The 19,849-nt window shown below is 40.6% G+C and overlaps 3 protein-coding genes across 4 annotated transcripts; all 3 read right to left on the bottom strand.

Annotated features, from left to right (window-relative positions):
* Positions 1–2,487: 2,487 nt before the first annotated feature.
* Positions 2,488–5,189, bottom strand: LOC109194844 (cathepsin B). The gene is made up of 10 exons (XM_019345807.2): positions 5,100–5,189; positions 4,514–4,637; positions 4,321–4,406; positions 4,104–4,218; positions 3,865–3,980; positions 3,587–3,672; positions 3,349–3,489; positions 3,141–3,257; positions 2,799–2,927; positions 2,488–2,674 (listed from the first exon to the last, which is right to left on the bottom strand). The coding sequence occupies exons 2-10, from the start codon at positions 4,634–4,636 to the stop codon at positions 2,598–2,600; spliced, it is 990 nt and encodes a 329-aa protein (XP_019201352.1). The 5' UTR covers position 4,637; positions 5,100–5,189; the 3' UTR covers positions 2,488–2,597.
* A 510-nt stretch (positions 5,190–5,699) lies between these two features.
* Positions 5,700–8,588, bottom strand: LOC109194845 (cathepsin B). Its single transcript, XM_019345808.2, has 10 exons — positions 8,335–8,588; positions 7,725–7,848; positions 7,532–7,617; positions 7,315–7,429; positions 7,078–7,193; positions 6,800–6,885; positions 6,562–6,702; positions 6,354–6,470; positions 6,012–6,140; positions 5,700–5,887 (listed from the first exon to the last, which is right to left on the bottom strand). The coding sequence occupies exons 2-10, from the start codon at positions 7,845–7,847 to the stop codon at positions 5,811–5,813; spliced, it is 990 nt and encodes a 329-aa protein (XP_019201353.1). The 5' UTR covers position 7,848; positions 8,335–8,588; the 3' UTR covers positions 5,700–5,810.
* A 182-nt stretch (positions 8,589–8,770) lies between these two features.
* fdft1 (farnesyl-diphosphate farnesyltransferase 1) lies at positions 8,771–17,032 on the bottom strand. 2 transcript variants are annotated; one of them, XM_003449917.5, is made up of 8 exons: positions 16,894–17,032; positions 15,115–15,212; positions 13,512–13,695; positions 13,293–13,421; positions 12,359–12,550; positions 10,357–10,533; positions 9,891–10,043; positions 8,771–9,798 (listed from the first exon to the last, which is right to left on the bottom strand). In XM_003449917.5, exons 1-8 carry the CDS (start codon positions 16,990–16,992, stop codon positions 9,571–9,573), a joined length of 1,260 nt encoding a protein of 419 aa, XP_003449965.1. In that variant the 5' UTR covers positions 16,993–17,032; the 3' UTR covers positions 8,771–9,570. The 2 variants fall into 2 exon arrangements, with proteins under 2 accessions (XP_003449965.1, XP_013129672.1); XM_013274218.3 differs by lacking the exon at positions 16,894–17,032 and having other exon boundaries at positions 15,115–15,920.
* Between the last annotated feature and the right edge of the window lie 2,817 nt (positions 17,033–19,849).

The raw sequence follows: 19,849 nt of genomic DNA, 5'->3' as shown, positions 1-19,849 counted from the left end.
TAATTATCTAAATTTTGAATGCTAAAACATAACCATGTTTCTTCATGCAAAGTGTCAGAAGGTTCATATAATCTCATCTACCTTCCTAATGAAGCTTATGCGCAATTTCAATAAGGCAGATCCGCAGTCACTCATCTGCCTGCTTTCCTGGGTTGTTTGGCCGCTACTAGTCTCTTCTTGACTCCACTACTTTTTCCCATGTTGTTAAACTCAGCACTGACATCATTACTCTAATCCAATCACCTTCTTGCCCACATTCTTTGAGCCAATCAGCCTCCACTCAACGTGGTTTAAATCTCTACTCTCCGTCTTGATGCATGCTCAATCATCCAGGTAAGTAAATCCCCAAAGTTTGATTCTGTTCATGATGCTAGTTTCAGTCATTATACAATGTACTGTTTATAAGATTGGGGAAACCTGCAGTCAGCTGAGACTGAAGAAGTCACTTGGATGAGTGACGAAACGTTTCTCCCACTGAAAACGCTAAGTCCAGATGAACAGAATCAAACTTTGGGGATCTACTCTCCGTCATTCTCGCTTTCAGACTCGCATTCATGCAACCCACATCCTCCCCATCTCCACCTCATAGACGTATCAACTGGAGCTTCACCCAAGCTTCATTCATCATCTTCACCACCAGCAGCATCTAGACTCTGCTCTGCCATGATAGGTCATCAGAAATGTTCCCTCTAATTTTTCACGTGTCTGAGCGAACACACAAACTCCCTGAGCGGTCCCTTGGACCACTGTGAGCAACAGCAGACGTGTGCACTGTGGTCACGCCAGCATTGAATCCATCCAAGTTACATGGTTTATTAAAAAAATCAAATTACATCATTTACATTTATGTTAGACTACTTTTAATAAACTGCTTTAGCCCACTTACAATGAAAATTAAAAAAAATCTTGACCTCAAGTCATGACCTGTGTAGTATGTTAACACTATTGGAAGTAAAAATAACTTGAACTCCAATGTTGAAAACACAACTTTCTTTTTATATATATATATATATATATATATATATATATATATATATACATACATATATATATACATACATATATATATATATATATATACATATACACATATATATATATATATACATATACATATATACATATATAAAGCTCTGACTTGTATTGTGAGTATGAGTCTGGGAGAGAGTGTCTGCAAAATACAGTATATAATGACCAATGTTGGGCAATTAATTATATAGTTACTTCTTCAAAAAAGTAACTGAGTTATGGAAACAACAAAGTTTTTTGCAGCTGTTTACCTAAAAATGCAGCCAAGGCGTTTTTTAAATAAACATTTCAAACTATTTACAGAACAATCAGCTGTTCTGCATCAAATTTGATGCCACACAAATTATTTGTGCCACTCCAAGAAATAATTTCTGTCCACTATGAGATAAAGGAGAACAACAGCCTGATACCTGCAGGCCTGACAACAGGAGATGTATCACTCCTGTAACACCTGTAACATTCAGTAGTCGCCTCATTGTTCTGACACACACAACAAAACTATTGACTACACTACACACTAACTACACAAGATTTGCACTAAACATCTCTCACATCTCAAAACACCGCTGTCACTCCTAAAACGTCCCCCCTTCCTAAATAACTAAATGTTATGTTGCCATATCATTTTTTGATTGGTCCACATGGTAAATTTTTCGACCAATAGTAAAGGGTGGGTTGTTTTTCGTTTAGTTTTTGCTCACAGGCGGAGAGTGCTTTCGAGCGTTTTCCTTATAAAACGCCGTTTTTACCGTTTCTTCCGCAGTAAATATAAACAACAATAGTATTCAGGAAGAAAACCAAACATTGCATATATTTTTATCATAACTCTGGTTTTACGTGGCCTATCAACACAATTTAAAAACTGGTATAAAGTCCACACTTTTTCCGTTAATTGTTCCGTCTGTCCTGCTCACATCTCCAATGGTTGTACACGTTGTCATTAACGTGGCTTCACTCCACATCAGCCACGCCGCTTTGCTAGCTAAAACACCGGTGTCGGCACATAAGGACGCTGTCATAGCCTGTCAACGACGTTGATTGGCTGCATATATACGAATGTGAATCGCATCATTGGCTGGACTATGGGATAAGGTGGCATCGCTCTAATCCCATACAGGAGCAGCCAGTCACTTACTGACTAACACTGCAAAACGGAATTGTTAAAGTATTAATTTTAATTTCAATTCAGGTTAGTTTTTTTTTTTTTTTTTGTGCAACGCAGATTTTCTGTGCTCAGAGACCATGCCAGCAGTGCGCAATTGCGCACGCGCGCAGTTTAGAGGGAACATTGGCCATCAGAGTTTAATCGCCAAATACATTAATTTTTCTATGTCAGTGAATAATGCTCAATTCTCTCCTTAATGAAATGAAGCTGTAAAAAAAATTTGTAGCTTATTTGGGGGGAAACAAACAAATCTGGAAATCAAAGTAAAGAGTTGCAAATAAAGACCAAGAAACAACAATTTATTCCCTCTTTATTGCATGAAATCTGTCGAAATGTGCCCCACAATGAGATCTGTCTTTTCTTTGATTTATTTCTTGATTGTCTGCTGTGATGATTATTTCATCTAGTTGAGCGGGATTCCTGTAATGACCTCTGACTCAATACCACATTCATCATTTCCACGCTTGATTTTGAAGAAACCTGAAATAAGAAGACAACAGAGGACGACACAGTTTTAGGCCAGCATTCCCACTCATCTTCAGCACTTTGTGTGACGTAGGCCTGTATGTGACACCGGCTATGTGCCTTACACTTTCGTCCATACCTTCATCTCCCCAGTCAGTATTCCAGGAGTTTGCAGCCAGCCAATAGGGCGTCCCGTTATCATCACCCCAGCCCAAGATCTTAATGGAATGACCGCCCAGTACATCCCCTGTCACATGCTGATACACACCTACAGCAACAAAAAGCTCATTAAAGCAGAAGAAGGTTGTTCCTCTTTTGAATAGTACACATTTTCTGACAGGCGTTCTAAAGTGTCTGTGGAGCTTTTTAGATTAGTGGTCGACTTGCTTGCTCTCAAACAGTTGCCCAAGATTAAACTGAGAGAAAGAAGTACCTTACTCATATAGAGTGACATTACTGGAATTAAATATATAAATCTCACCACTCTTATACAGCAGAAAATCGTCATAAACAGTGAAAGATGCCTCCACAGGCCCGTTCTTGTACAACTCCGTCATGATCTGCTCCGGGTCTGACGGGACGCCGTATGTGCGTCTGCCTGAAGAGAGACATACAGGAAACTTCAAGGACAGCAACAACAAAGTAAACCAATGCAAGGAGGGTGTAGAGTTTATTTTAATTCTCTGTACCAAAGTGTTTGTCCTTCTCATATGATAGTGAGTATCCATCAGCGCACTGCTGCACACACTTAGGAGTCTCTGAACTCCCACACGGAGGACGACTTCCATTCACATGATGCTCACAGGGGGCGATGGTGTAGGGTAGGCAGCCTGTAATAAACAGTCACCATCAGTCCATTTAAGTTAAGTCTTTTGCTCCTCCCAACAACTACTTAAACTGAATTCACCAAGTTGATAATGGACTTACCAACTTTAGAGTCATACAAGCCTCCTGTGACAAGCCCTTTCTTTGCCCAGAATTCCCAAGCAGCAGAAGAATAGCCACCATAACAGCTACATCAAACACGAAAATACATAATGTGCACCATGAGTTATATTATAGCTGTTTTACTTCATTTGATTTTTGAAGACTGTAATTATAAACCATCACTGTTTCTCCAAAAAAAACTTTTCCATGAAAACTTCATGCATACAATTAATGAACAGCCCATTTACTTATATACATGAGCCATTACTAATGCTCACCCCATGCCGCATTCATCACAGCAGGCCAGCAGATCTTCAGCGGAGATCTCCACAGAGATCTTACCACCACTTTGGATACATAACCTGTCAGATATTGCCTCAGCTGCCCCAAAGGCCTGTGTAAAAATCAAACCGGGAACACTGAGAACATGGAAGTTGATAATGATTTTTTTTAATGTCCCACCCTATCTCCTCTATTTGGTGGTGCTGTATTTTTTTTATTTCTTGGTGTGTCATACCCAACAGGACCCACAGGAGCCTTGATCTCGGATCTGTTGGATTGTGGCACAGTTGGGCCACTGTTTGCGTGCGTCAAAGCTGTCAGGAAGTTCAATGCCTTCAATATTATGAAGCCTAAACAAGAGAGGAAACAGAATCACTGCAGATTAGCTCAACCTGCTGACTGTCACATGTCATCTCATGTGACCAGCTGTGCAAACCACCTGATAAACTTACACCTCTGGAAGCTTGGGTCCATTCAGTATGGTGCCACACAGCTGTTTGACATAGGTGGTATCGATATTCTGGAAATTCTTTGTGGCCTGGAGCAAATAAAAAGGAAAATGGAGCAAAGAAATCATCGCTTACAGGTTGTTAACAGCTTCCTAAGATGTGGAAATATCCATAAAAACTGACTGCATGGTCTCACCGTCCAGGTGGTGTTAGCCTTGTTAATAAAATCAACCATCTCAGAGGAGAGAAGGGAGTGGTGAGGGTGTGCCCAAGTGGTGCACACCATCACCACTACAGAGAGGAGGAACAGCAGACTCATCCTGCAAAACAGACATCAGTGATCACAGGAGGTGACCAGGAAACTGTTTACATACACACAAAAGCGCATCTCAGTGGAGCGTTACAAGAAAAGGGAATACAGAAAGAGGCCATTTCCTTTATTTATAACCAACATGTGTTTTGCAGTAATGTTGCAAATGCATTTCTGTACATAGGAACTGGGTCATGTATGAATGCAATGAACATAGTTATTAGAAACAGATTAATGATAAATGATACTTTTAATCCAATTTAAAAAGAAAAAATTTAGTTTAAAAGAACATTTATATTATCAGATGAATCAGAACTGCAGCTAGATTTAACGTATATGTACATTGATTCAAGCTAAAAACAAAAAATGAAAACTTCAGCTTAAAAGACAATCATAAAGTATTAATCCAGATGCATATTAAACTCATGTGAGCAAGAAATCAGCATATTTGCCAAATTTCTTAATTTTTTACCTGGGTTGCTGTTTCAGTAGATCTTTTTCCTCGTTCTTCTTCTCTTCGACTCAACAAACCTTCCAGTTACCCTTCTTATAAGACCCCAGTTGTTGATCACATGCCTGTGTAATAAATGCACCTGCATGTCTCATGTGACTAGAAGCCTGCCATTCCAAAGGTTGACCAAGCTCTTAAAATTATTATACGTCAATAACAAGATCCAGTTTTGTGTACTTTATTTAACCATCAACCTTCTGATTCTTAATTTTGTTTAATATGTATGAACTTCTCCCATCCACACACACACACATTTAAACTCTGCATCAAAACATGAAATCACTCAAAATATTGGATTAATTGTTATTTATTTCTTCAAATATGTACAAATCAAAATGTCACATTACATAGCAATGTTCCCACATTGTCAGACTAAGTACTGACATCATTACTCTAATCCAGTCACCTTCTTGCCCACATTCTTTGAGCCAATCAGCCTCCACTCCATGTGGTTTAAATCTCAACTCTCCGTCATTCTCGCTTTCAGACTCCCATTCATGCAACCCACCTCCTCCCCATCTCCACCTCACAGATAAAGAATTTCAAATAAAGACCAAGAAACAACAATTTATTCCCTCTTTATTGCATGAAATCTGTCAAAATCTGCCCCACAATGAGATCTGTCTTTTCTTTGATTTATTTCTTGATTGTCTGCTGTGATGATTATTTCATCTAGTTGAGCGGGATTCCTGTAACCACCTCTGACTCAATATCACATTCGTCATTTCCACGCTTGATTTTGAAGAAACCTGAAATAAGAAGACAACAGAGGACGACACAGTTTTAGGCCAGCATTCCCACTCATCTTCAGCACTTTGTGTGACAAAGGCCCGTATATGACACCGGCTATGTGCCTTACACTTTCATCCATACCTTCATCTCCCCAGTCAGTATTCCAGGAGTTTGCAGCCAGCCAATAGGGCGTCCCGTTATCATCACCCCAGCCCAAGATCTTAATAGCATGACCGCCCAGTACATCCCCTGTCACATGCTGATACACACCTACAGCAACAAAAAGCTCATTAAAGTAGAAGAAGGTTGTTCCTCTTTTGAATAGTACACATTTTCTGACAGGTGTTCTAAAGTGTCTGTGGAGCTTTTTAGATTAGTGGTCGACTTGCTTGCTCTCAAACAGTTGCCCAAGATTAAACTGAGAGAAAGAAGTACCTTACTCATATAGAGTGACATTACTGGAATTAAATATATAAATCTCACCACTCTTATACAGCAGAAAATCGTCATAAACAGTGAAAGATGCCTCCACAGGCCCGTTCTTGTACAGCTCCGTCATGATCTGCTCCGGGTCTGACGGGACGCCGTATGTGCGTCTGCCTGAAGAGAGACATACAGGAAATTTCAAGGTCTGCAACAACAAAGTAAACCAATGCAAGGAGGGTGTAGAGTTTATTTTAATTCTCTGTACCAAAGTGTTTGTCCTTCTCATATGATAGTGAGTATCCATCAGCGCACTGCTGCACACACTTAGGAGTCTCTGAACTCCCACACGGAGGACGACTTCCATTCACATGATGCTCACAGGGGGCGATGGTGTAGGGTAGGCAGCCTGTAATAAACAGTCACCATCAGTCCATTTAAGTTAAGTGTTTTGCTCCTCCCAACAACTACTTAAACTGAATTCACCAAGTTGATAATGGACTTACCAACTTTGGAGTCATACAAGCCTCCTGTGACAAGCCCTTTCTTTGCCCAGAATTCCCAAGCAGCAGAAGGATAGCCGCCATAACAGCTACATCAAACACAAAAATACATAATGTGCACCATGAGTTATATTATAGATGTTTTACTTCATTTGATTTTTGAAGATTGTAATTATAAACCATCACTGTTTCTCCCCAAAAAACTTTTCCATGAAAACTTCATGCTTAGAATTAATGAACAGCCCATTTACTTATATACATGAGCCATTACTAATGCTCACCCCATGCCGCATTCATCACAGCAGGCCAGCAGATCTTCAGCGGAGATCTCCACAGAGATCTTACCACCACTTTGGATACATAACCTGTCAGATATTGCCTCAGCTGCCCCAAAGGCCTGTGTAAAAATCAAACCGGGAACACTGAGAACATGGAAGTTGATAATGATTGTTTTTAATGTCCCACCCTATCTCCTCTATTTGGTGGTGCTGTATTTTTTATTTCTTGGTATGTCATACCCAACAGGATCCACAGGAGCCTTGATCTCGGATCTGTTGGATTGTGGCACAGTTGGGCCACTGTTTGCGTGCGTCAAAGCTGTCAGGAAGTTTAATGCCTTCAATATTATGAAGCCTAAACAAGAGAGGAAACAGAATCACTGCAGATTAGCTCAACCTGCTGACTGTCACATGTCATCTCATGTGACCAGCTGTGCAAACCACCTGATAAACTTACACCTCTGGTAGCTTGGGTCCATTCAGTATGGTGCCACACAGCTGTTTGACATAGGTGGTATCGATATTCTGGAAATTCTTTGTGGCCTGGAGCAAATAAAAAGGAAAATGGAGCAAAGAAATCATCACTTACAGGTTGTTAACAGCTTCCCAAGATGTGGAAATATCCATAAAAACTGACTGCATGGTCTCACCGTCCAGGTGGTGTTAGCCTTGTTAATAAAATCAACCATCTCAGAGGAGAGAAGGGAGTGGTGAGGGTGTGCCCAAGTGGTGCACACCATCACCACTACAGAGAGGAGGAACAGCGGACTCATCCTGCAAAACAGACATCAGTGATCACAGGAGGTGACCAGGAAACTGTTTACATGCACACAAAAGCGCATCTCAGTGGAGCGTTACAAGAAAAGTGAATACAGAAAGAGGCCATTTCCTTTATTTATAACCAACATGTGTTTTGCAGTAATGTTGCAAATGCATTTCTGTACATAGGAACTGGGTCATGTATGAATGCTTTTCTGAAATATATCTAACACTGACTTTAAGAATTAGATCCACGATTAATGATAAATTATACTTTTAATACAATTTATAAGGAAAAAACTGAAGTTTAAAAGAACATTTATATTATCAGATGAACGAGAACTGCAGCTAGATTTAAAGTATATGTACACTGATTCAAGCTAAAAACAAAAAAGCAATGAAAACTTCAGCTTAAAAGACAATCATAAAGTATTAATCCAGATGCATATTGAACTCATGTGCGCAAGAAATCAGCAAATTTCCCAGTTTTTAATTTTTTACCTGGGTTGCTGTTTTAGTAGATCTTTATCGTTGTTCTTCTTCTCTCTGACTCAAACCTTCCAGTCACCCTTCTTATAAGACCTGAGCTGTTGATCACATGCCTGTGCAATAAATGCACCTGCATGTCTCATGTGACTAGAAGCCTGCCATTCCAAAGGTTGACCAAGCTCTTAAAATTATTATCCGTCAATAACGAGATGCAGCTTTGTTTCCTTTATTTAACCATCAACCTTCTGATTCTTAATTTTGTTTAATATGTATGAACTTCTCCCATCCACACACACACACACACTTAAACTCTGCATCAAAACATGAAATCACTCAAAATACTGCATTACAGGATTAATTGTTATTTATTTCTTCAAATATGTACAAATCAAAATGTCACATTACATAGCAATGTTTTTAGCTCTCCTTTGGTTCTGTACAAAGTTACTCTGTGCTAGCCTTTCAACGCACCAAAGCAGTGTTAAGGACACTTAGCTAGCGGTCTCAGTATACCTTTTTCTTCCCTCTTTTGCTGATGCTAAGAAGGACCTGAAAATACATCCATTTTCCCCTTTTCATCTGTAATAAAAACTACCCTGATATTGCACATAATTGTTTTTCCTTAATTTTAAAAAAACACAACGATGAAACAGATTAACACACAGAAAAGGACCGAAAAGGTTCTACGGTGATTGGAAGCCATTGACATACAGCGGAAATGCTGCAGAGTGCACCAATGTAACTTTTTAGTGTTTCTGCTATAGAAACATAAGTGGAATATGGAGCTAGGTTTGATGTGATATGAGGAAAAAAAAAAAAGAAAAGAAAAAAAGAGAAGACTGAACAAGTGGTGGTGGTGGTTGGTAACCCCCCCCCCCAAAAAAAAAATCCTAATATGTGCAGGATTAAACTGAGAACGTTTGTTTTGAATTATTCCAATATGATGAATCATTACAATTCAAACAAACTAAACCACAAAAAAAAAAAACCAACTGTGGAAGTGTACCATTTATGGCAAATATACCCACACACACCAATGTGTGTATATAATTTATCTAGACACAGGATGGACTGCTACAGATCAAATCATTTAATGACACCAGCCTGCTAACAGAGCCATACTTTAGAGTGTCCATCCTCCTGTAACAGCCACAGTGAATCAGTAAATTCCTCTAGAACCAGACCTTCAGAGGGGGCACAGGGGCTTCTTTAGTATTGAGGCTCAGGAAAGGTGGGGGTTAAATGAGTTCAAGGTCCCTGCATGTCACTGGTGCCCTGGGCCTGTGCCGCTGTAGTGCTGAGGTACTGCCAGCTGAGGGCAGCGAGCACCATAGCAGCAGAAAGGTACATAGGCGACAGGTGGTGGGTCCTGGAGCGGAGGCTGGACTGCGACAGGGCGGACTTTTCACGGATTACAGCCAGGATGTGCAGCGTCTTTTCCCGAGACGGGTCGGTGAGGGACACCTTGTGTAATATCTGGAGAGAGCGATAGAGCACACTCAGTACACCAATATGGTGGAAGCAGTAGAGAGAGACTGAGTTAAAAAAATAAATAATAAATAACCCACCTCCTGGCTGTACTGAGCAATAATTGTCTGCACAGCACTCATATTGGTGGCTTCCATCATGAGAGTGACTGCCTGCCCCTTTCGGATCTTCACCACTCCCTGAAACACCATGGGGTTGTTGTAGCACGTTGACAGTGTAGCTATTGCCATCACCTGGTCAAGAGAGAAATTACAACATGTGAAGTGGAAGTGTTTGATCATTTCTCATGATTCAGTATTCATTGGTCTCTCTATTTAAGCACAACATTTTCTATGGTTTATCAGTTACAGAAAAAGTTATTATTAAAACAAAATATTAAAATGTTTCGCAAACTTTAAATGCAAATCAAAATTAAAACATGTTCCAGTAAGACTGTAGGACATGAACAGAATGGTTTGTTTTCTGAGCTCAAAAAAAAAAAAAAAAAAAAAAAAATGAACATGTTTAAATGTTATGGTTTGGAGGACGCAGTGAAGCAGCGCATACCTGTGGAATGGCACAGAAATTAAAGACGCTCTGGTTGCGCAGCCGGGACAGATAGGCAATAACATCCGGGACGTGATGCAGAGCATCAGTGACCAGCAGGTTGAGACAGGACAGCGCCGACTCCAGCTTCTCAGGCTGGGCCAAATCCTCAAGACGGCCTGCAAACTGGCTCCAAGCCTGCACACAGCATGTAACAGAGATTTATTTATCTGTACTGGCACCAACCTTGGCTGGATGCTGTTCATTATATTCAGCTTAGAAGCCTTGAGCAAATTTCTTCAAATTTGGTACAAACACTTATCCCACAGACCTGAGAATAAGTTGATTAGAGATTGGTGGCCAGGGTGAAAGCAAGGCCACATGACTGTCCTATTATTGTAAAACTAAGGTTAGAGCTTTACACGCAGGTCTGCTACAACTCATAATGTATGTAGTGAGGACTTTAGGCAACAAAGCCTAACTACTTCTAAATGTGATCTTGTCACTTGGAAGTCAATATTTGCTATGACTATGATCTTTATCCTTCAACACAGCCTGAACTCTCTTAGCAAATCCCTTTAAATAGTCTTCAGGAATAATTCTGCAGGCTTCCTGAGGGACATCTGAAACTCTTCTTTGGAACGTTGACCACATTTGGTCCATTTTCTGTCAAGACAACCCGACACTACTATAATAATGTTGAGCTCCTGGCTCTGGAGAGGTCAATCCATGGCTGCTGGTGTCGTCTGTGCGTTTTTCTATGCAGGTATGTTTTCAATCTGATGGAATTATGAATGCAGAAAAGTACCATCGATTTAGACAATTTCTCCAACACCGCTGGCTGAAATTCAGCCCAAATCTTGGGGGCATGACTTTCATATACCGTTCACCTGCTGTAGATCATTTTTGGAGACCTGCTTCCTCTTCTGCCCTCCACTTGTCCAGTTTACAGTTTTAAGGACACACTACTAAAGATATCCCAAGTTTTCAGCTAATACCTCTTAAAGAATCACTTTGTTGGTACAAAAATACCATTTAAATAGCTGTTAAACTCTGGCATAGACTCAACTAAATAAATGGATGTGCTTTTGCAACAGGCTAGTTACCAAATGGCCAAAGATACAATTTAAAATGGGTTATTTGCCAAGTTGACCGTTATTTTCAGACATCCCTTAAATTAGGTGGTTTTTTCTCCATAGGTCAGTGTTAAGCAGCTTAACAACAATAACAACACCACAAAATATCCTTTGAAAAAGGTCAAGTGCTGAGGCAAATTGAGTGAAAAAGTAGCCAATGTCCAAAAGACTGAAATACCTACAGAAACCCTGGAGAACTCTCACTCAAGACCACTTAAAAAAAAAAAAAGAAAGTCCGGCTCCTTGGAAGCAAAATATAAAGAAATGATAGGTGCATCAACATTTTTTTTTTTTCATAGTACCACATTTTCTGGTGTCACAGTGATCTTAACCTTTGACCGACAACAGAGATTTTCCTGGAGCCCAAGTAAAGGTTTGCACCAAATTCTCAGAAATGTCAGAAAGGCCTTCTGTAGCCAACACAAACAGAAGTTTGTACAACCTGAAAACACTACAAATAGGACCACAGCTGTCACTAGTGTTAAGCATAACTAAATAAAACAAATTAAAAAAAAAAAAAAGAAAAGAAAAAAAAAAAGACATTACACAGTATAAAGCCCCTCCTGCATAGAAACAAATGTTACAAAGCACATTTTGTATTATGAATATGGCAGATATTGTTAAGTATTTATGACTGCACCAATGAGTTCAGTGGGAAATAGCATAATTCCTGAAAAACTGCCCCATTCATGTGAACATGGTCACAGCTAGATTAGGAAACCCTGGGCTGACGTATCGAGTTGATAACCTCCTTCGTGCGACTGCTTGGCCCGATTAGGGTAAGCAAACCCAGATAAGTGAAAGATAACTTGGGTATTCTAAACTTGCTTCGCAGTACCGGCCCCTGGTCAGGCACACTGGTATTAGACAAGAGATTTTGTTTCTACCTCTCGTGGCCAGAAGGCACGTCCCTCTTGTGTGTCCTCTAGATAGTCTCGGATGATGTTAGTCTTTTGGAGAAACAGGCCCATGGAGTTCGCAAGTTCAGTGTCCCGCCCAACTTCAGGGTCCTCCAGCTGAGACGCAGAGAACAGCCGGGACAGGCCAATGCCAACCAGACCGGCAACATAGTGACAATACTGCACAAAAACAGAAAAACAAATCACGGTGCATGACTCAAGGGTAACAAAATCATGGCTTATAATTAAACATTCATATTATGTAATATTGTATATTATGTAATATGATTAAACATATATACACGTTGCTCTGCTGAATCATATAGCTATATGACAAGATTCTTTAGATTAAAAATCTCTTTTACAAGAGTGTCCTGGCCAAGAAAGACCACAGTACAATCAGTGGAGTTTTATAAAACAGTAGCACGCACACGCACGCACGCACACTTCCATAAAGCAATTAAGTGCAGACAATAAAAAACTATATATAAACTTCTGTCTCAATAAATAATGAATAAATTAGCCAAAGCAAAATGGTCTACTGCCATAAATAAAGGAAACATTTAAAATCACCTTCCTTAAGTTCTGGTTGATTCTGCAGCTGATTTAAGAAGTAAGGAGCTGCAAATATGAACGCTACTGTAGCTAATTCAATAACATTGTAAGCTTACTATCTGCTCCTGAGCTGTACCAGTAAGTCAACAGTTAGTTTGTAGCTTTCAAACCTCTGATAACATCCATTCCATTTTTAATCAGAGTGATGACATTTCCTTCAAAATAAAAGGCTTCTATTTTGCACTGTAATAATTCTTTTGGGTCGTTACTCCAGTAATTTTAGAACTTACTCTTTATGTCCCCCCCAACTCCAAGCAGTCATTTATGTAGTCATTATGGTGCTAGAACAACTAACAGAAGCATTTACCTGGTCCCACTCCTTCATAGATCCCACTTTCTTCTCCAGGAATTCAGCCATTCCCACTCCCATACGGTGGCAGATATCCGAGATGACGTCTCTGTATTCCTGAGCGAGGTTTCTGAATTCCAGCGATATCTGGTTTTAGAGGACAAAGGTTATAGTTACCAATTAGTCACTGCCTTAATTTGCCCAAACCTGGTAAATAACCCTCGAGAACCCACTGACCGTTGGGAAGTCTTCCAGGACCTGACGATCTTTCTCCTGGCTCTCCGTGAAGCACCACTCATCCTGGTACAGGAAGGTGTGGAAGTCATTGAGCATGGGAACCTTCTTGTCCAGAGGAATGGTCATGTCATCCTCCACTGTGTCCAGTGCACGCAGAACCAGGTAGAAAATGCAAACTGCATGTCTGCATCATAAACACAGCAAGGAGGATTTACACAATGATAAAGGTAGCAGGTATGTCAAGTGTCTATATGTGAAAAACTCCTTCTGCATGGCTGCATCAAAGAGATTTTTATATTCCTATTAAAACTCCTTAACAATAACCTTTAAATGCAGAAAAAGAAAAGGTACATGGCAGCCTTCACCTCTGCGACCCTGAAAAGCCTGCAATGGAAACTTTAATTAACACCCATTTTATTTATGGCGAATCTTTCAAATACATAGAAATGTGGTTTGATATCACAATTTTATTTAAGATTTGTGTTTGATATCTGGCTCAAAATGAAAGAATTAAACCAGGGTTCATAAAAAGAATGAATGCCTGTCGGTCTGTCTTAGATTACAGGGATATTCCATCCCAAATAATGAATTGGGAAGGTCCTTGGATCAAATCCACCATCTGGCTCGGGTTTGTCTATCTCCATGATCTTCCCATGCTGTCTTTGCGTGGGTTCTCTCCGGATACTCCAGGTTCCTCCCACAGACCAAAGATGTGCATGTTAGATTAATTTGTGATTCCTATACCCGCCATGGTATTTCACTTCACGTGATGCTGGTAACAACATCACACAGCCAGGACAAAAAAAACAAAAAACATCTTCCATACAAAAACCTAATATGTACTTTTTGAATGCATGGTCTGTTGTGACTTTTTACTGTAGGTTCACAGAAAACAATCATGTGGCTCCACTCAAAGGAGTTGCAAGCTCCTGACATTAGTTCTAAAACTGTGAATATATATATCTAAAGGAATATAATTAACTAAAACTAAACGTGACCAAACATTTTAGCACCCAAACATTAAAAAAATAAATAAAAATAATAGAAACTTTTTTCTTTTCTTTTTTTTTTTACTTGGAAACCTAAAGCAGAATAAAACTATAGAGAAAATATCCTTAGTTTGAGTACTTGTTACTAAAATTTGTCATCATAACTTGCCTGATGACGCTTTGGTGGTCGTGTTTACTGTACCTCTGGATTTCTACAGTACTGTGGGTCAACTGCTCTCAGATGTTTTCTATTATTTTTGTAATACTCATACTAAATGTTGCCTCCAGCATATGCCCTCCATACAACTATAATTTAAAAGACTAAAACTGACACTGAAACGAATCAAAACTAAACTAAACTAAACTCTAAACGGAATTAATAATACTTCAAAAAATGTAAAAAGTCGACAAAAAAAATAGAAACTTATGAGATAAATCAAAATTAAAATAATTTTTGGATTAAAAAGAGAAGTTTTTTTTCCCTTTTTTTTTTCTTTTTTTTTAAAGGGGGAGTGTTTCGGCCAACACCCTTTGTTTTGCCCGAAAGAAAACAAACCGTGTGCACGCACACACGTGTCCTCACCTGGAGCCAGCTCCAGTAAAGTTTTACTCACCTCAACTCTCCGTCCAGAGCCTGAATCACAGCTGCAAAGCTGCGACTGGTTTGGTTCAGGTACAGGTAGCAGGTCCGCAGACTCTCAGTCATGGACTCCTGACAGGAGAGACAGAGGAAAGCTGTTTGTCGGTAGAAGCCTGCAGGTCTGAGGGCGCTGGAGGGTCGGGCGGCCTCCTGCAGGCCCCTCTCCCCGAGCCTCCACCCGTGCAGGAGAAAGCGTGGAGCGGACCCACAGCCACGCGGAGCCACCGAGAGAGAGCGCTTGAACACGAACAGAGACAGCGGACACTTGCAGCAAGCTCCGGCCATACGAAAAACCGACAGCGAGAACGATCCTGCAGCTATGAAACCACACTATCCATGTTGACGCCACGCCTGTTGAGGAAGCGTGAAACATGAAGTCCATGTAGAGGACACGAGAGGTGAAGAACGCTGTGTGGACGACACTGCGTGGAGTTAAATAAGCGCCCCGCGGGTCTTTAAGCACTTTAACCTTGAACCGTGGCTGAGCGTGGCCAGTGCGCAGCGTTTGTAGATCTGCTGTTATGAGCAGGCACACTCCTCCCACCCCTGCCCCAAAAACAACGCCAGCTGAAGTTCACTTTCATAACCTGTTTCCCGCAAGCCAAAAAAAGGGGGGAAAAGGTCCGATTTGGTTTCTTTACTGCACTCAAAGCCTTTTTTCGCCAACGGTGAGCAGTGTTTTCTTTTTAAAGAAAGCACGCATTAGCTGCTATTTAGTTGCATCTCCATGCACGCATGCAGCTACATAATGTTGGCTGTGCGCGATAAGCAAACAGCCAGTTGTGGGGTGTCGACTGTGACTTTGTGCAATATAAAGCCTTCATTGCGATAGAAAAACAAACCGTAGCAAGTTTGCATACCCCTCCCCCCGAAAAAAGTAGAACTAATGAAAACTGTATTTTGCTGACATCTGGTGGGAGACAGCGTGAAGGACGGGAAAATTCGTGACCTGCAAGTCTGTGATACTGCAGGAAAAAGATTTTTAAAACAAATACATGAAACATATATTAAAACAAACGGATAACTCATTCTAACATTAATTTCTCTTTTTGTGTATTTACATCGATTGTGCTCAGACATTACTGCACTTGTGCTGCTTTTGCACAACAATTTGGCTTTTAATATAATCAGATGACAGACTTGAGCTCTAACATTTGACATCTTGTGCAGGTTTGTTCCTCGGGTGCTTTAATCCAAATCTTAAATGAAGAATATCTTTTCTGTGTATATGTGTTTTGTTTAAGTAATGCTGCCAATCCGAGCACGAAGCCTCGTTGACATGGTGCAGCCTGCAGGCTCTCCGGGTCCTGCCTCTGGGTCACATTGGCGTTAAAACAGTGGGATTATCCGTCAAACGCGCGCACAGCATCTCTCCCCACCGGTGAGCCCTCCAAGCTCATTATGTAAGGTAAATCCCAAGTCAATGGTCATCTCTGCTTGTGTGTGTAGACTGTGTGAGCGCAGATCTAATTTAACAAAGTCCAATTAGCTGTCTCTGTTTTTCGGATCGTTGGGAGCAAAATAAGGACCGTGTTGCTAGGGTTTGAGGTGTAAACTGCCAGATATGTGCTTTTTGTTTTGTTTTTTTTCCCCTCTGCGCAGACTCACTGTGATGATGCTCTGAAAAGAGGAATAGCTATCTGCTTTTTGATCCGCGCAACATCCTTTCTCTGCGTGTGGCTGGTGTGTTAGTATTCAAACGAATCTATAAATTTGAGCTCAGAGTGCGTTTTCGAGTACTCGAGTTACTCACATAATCCAACTTTGGCATGACGGCTCTGCATCCCCCCATCTTAAATTTAAACAGGTTGAATATCTCCTCCGGGTGACCCAGCGACTTCAGGATGTCCATGTTGCTTCAGGTGTTCAGCGGTTACTCTGGCAGACTGACAAGATGTACCCCCATTAGATATTCGCGTCTCTGAGATGCGGCAGCACCACCAACATGAGCGAGGACACGGTTTGCAGCCGGGAGCCTCGTCAGATCAACGGAGCGTCTGATTGGCTGGCGAGTCATGGGCTTAGAGGTTAGCGTCCAATGAGCGGTCAGAATGTCTGGTGTGATGCCCCGCCCCGCCCTGGGCTGTCAGTGGAGCCCAGCTGCTGATTGGTCCGTTAGTTAATCAAGAAAGAAACCGTCTGCTCAATGAAATCGTGATAATCCCGGCCAGGTCTGATACCTGTTGACTGTTTATACACAGCAGCACCTTGTATGTTATAATGGAAAAGAATTTTTGACTTCGTTTGTATTCTTTTAATCCTCTGTGACACAACGAGAGTCCGTTCATGAATATTTCAATAGGAAACATAACTAATAACATTTTATTAATCCTGCCAGAGAAAGAACTTTTATTTATGCTACTAGACGCATAATTAGAACACATGGATTCAAACGAGGTGAAACGAAATTTGCACTCAGGTCCAGATCAAAGCCAACAAGAATAAGAGCCCAACACAAGCAATATTTATATAAAAGCACTGAAAAAAAAAGATAAATTATATTGTAGCAATTTTACCAGAAATTGTCAAACAGCACCAGTCTAGTGGTTCGGGGAGGGGTACAAACAATGTGTGTTTGCCCTCTGGTGGTGGTGGTGGTCATGGGGAAGATGCAGCCAACATTTACCTGTGCAGCTTTCACCATCCTCAGCAGAGGCTTCTTCAGCTGTCATGCCACACGGAGATGCAGGAGCACAGGACACTCTCCACCACATCTGTAGAATACGTTCAGCCTGAGCTCATGCTCCAGCATCTTAAGAAAACAGAGGCACTGGTGAGTCTTCTTAACCACGAAGGAAGTGTTGTAGCTCCAGTTAAGGTTCTCGGGTACTTTTAAAGCTAGAGATCATTCCCACAGCTGCTCATCCAATGTGCAGGTTGGTTGGGAGTTTCCATCCCTCCTGAAATCCACAATCATCTCCTTCTGTTTTCTTGACACTGATGCAGAGATTGTTATCCCATGCATCAAATCATCAATCGCTTTACCCCCATCATGCAGTCAGACTCATCATTGCTGGTGATGCATCCCACCACTGTGAAGTTGGAGCATACTGAAGGCAAGCCAAGGCAAGTTTATTTATATAGCACAATTCAACAACAAGGTGATTCAAAGTGCTTTACAGAGACATTAAAAACAAAAACAAATAAAAAGCATGATTTAAAATTGATTAAAACAAACAAACAAACAAACAAAACAGTATATAAAATCAAAAATTAGAACAGTAGATAAAATCAGTAGTAAAATGTAAGTTTTGAAATTTAAGCTTAAAAGTGTGGATTTGGTGCTTTATTCAAATGCAGCTGAGAACAGGTGAGTCTTCAACCTGGATTTAAATAAACTGAGTGTTTCAGCTGATCTGAGGCTTTCTGAGAGTTTGTTCCAGATATAAGGAGCATAAAAGCTGAATGCAGCTTCTCCGTGTCTGGTTCTGACTCTGGGAACTGATAAAAGACCGGATCCAGATGACCTGAGGGATCTGGAAGGTTCATACTGGGTCAGGAGGTCACTGATGTATTTTGGTCCTAAACCATTCAGAGCTTCATAGACCAGCATCAGAACTTTAAAGTCTATCCTCTGACAGACAGGCAGCCAGTGTAAAGACCTCAGAGCTGGACTGATGTGGTCCACTTTTTTGGTCTTAGTGAGGACTCGAGCAGCAGAGTTCTGAATGAGCTGTAGTTGTCGGACTGATTTTTTAGGTAGACCTGTAAAGATGCTGTTACAGTAATCAAGCCTACTAAAGATGAATGCATGGACTAGTTTTTCCAGGTCCTGTTGAGACATCAGATCTTTTATCCTTGAAATATTCTTGAGGTGATAGTAAGCTGATTTTGTTAATGTCTTAATGTGTTTTTCTAAGTTTAGGTCTGCATCCATCACTACACCCAAATTTCTAGCCTGGTTTGTGGTTTTTAGGTGTATAGAACTACTACTGCGAATACAAAAATTGGACAAGGAAGCTGTCAGAAGATAAAAAATCTAAATCCAACATTGCATTCCTGTTGAAAATATATTTCCCTGACAATTAAGTGACGTGCTTGTAAGGTCATTTGCTCCTTTGCGGCTAACGAAGGCCGCAAAGTCCGTGCTAATCTGAACCGATTCATTGCCAAGTAGATCATCAACAGTTCAACAGAGGACACCTAATGGCCAAAGTCAAAACACAGTGAGCACACAGCCAAGTGTTTCTCTGCTCCTTTTTTAATTGAATTTTTTTACATTTTCCCCTCATTTATAGCCTTTGTCTACAAACTAGACATATACAATGTATGTAAATAATATATATTGTTGTGCATATTTACAGCTAGCTGCCGAATGGCTTTCGGGCTAACCAAAAATTTTTTAAAGCCAAAATGAAACCAAAGAGAATCAAGCCCCCTCCCCCCCAAAAAGTCATTTGGCTAGATGATATAAACAGGTATTTGTCAGTGACCACAACAACACCATCTAACCTCACTTAGCTTGTTTGTGTATGTGTGAGAAGTTGTTTCCTGATGCTTTAAAATCCCCAGCTCACTCTGTAACACATGCTCTGCCTAATTGTTTTATATGTTAGTGCATCCCTCTGCATCAGTGTGAGCTGTAACTGGTGTGTTCCAAGTTTTCAATGTTGCACCTGCAGATTTTACATGCTTTGAAAACTAAGGCTCAGACAAGGTTGTCTGTCAGTCCCACACTTAACGTTCAACTGATTTGTTCTGTACCATTA

The sequence above is a fragment of the Oreochromis niloticus genome, linkage group LG15 (assembly GCF_001858045.2).
Source record: "Oreochromis niloticus isolate F11D_XX linkage group LG15, O_niloticus_UMD_NMBU, whole genome shotgun sequence".
NCBI classification, from domain to species: Eukaryota; Metazoa; Chordata; class Actinopteri; order Cichliformes; family Cichlidae; genus Oreochromis; species Oreochromis niloticus.
Note: the sequence above shows the minus strand (reverse complement) of the source record. Positions and strands in the feature narration are given on the sequence as shown.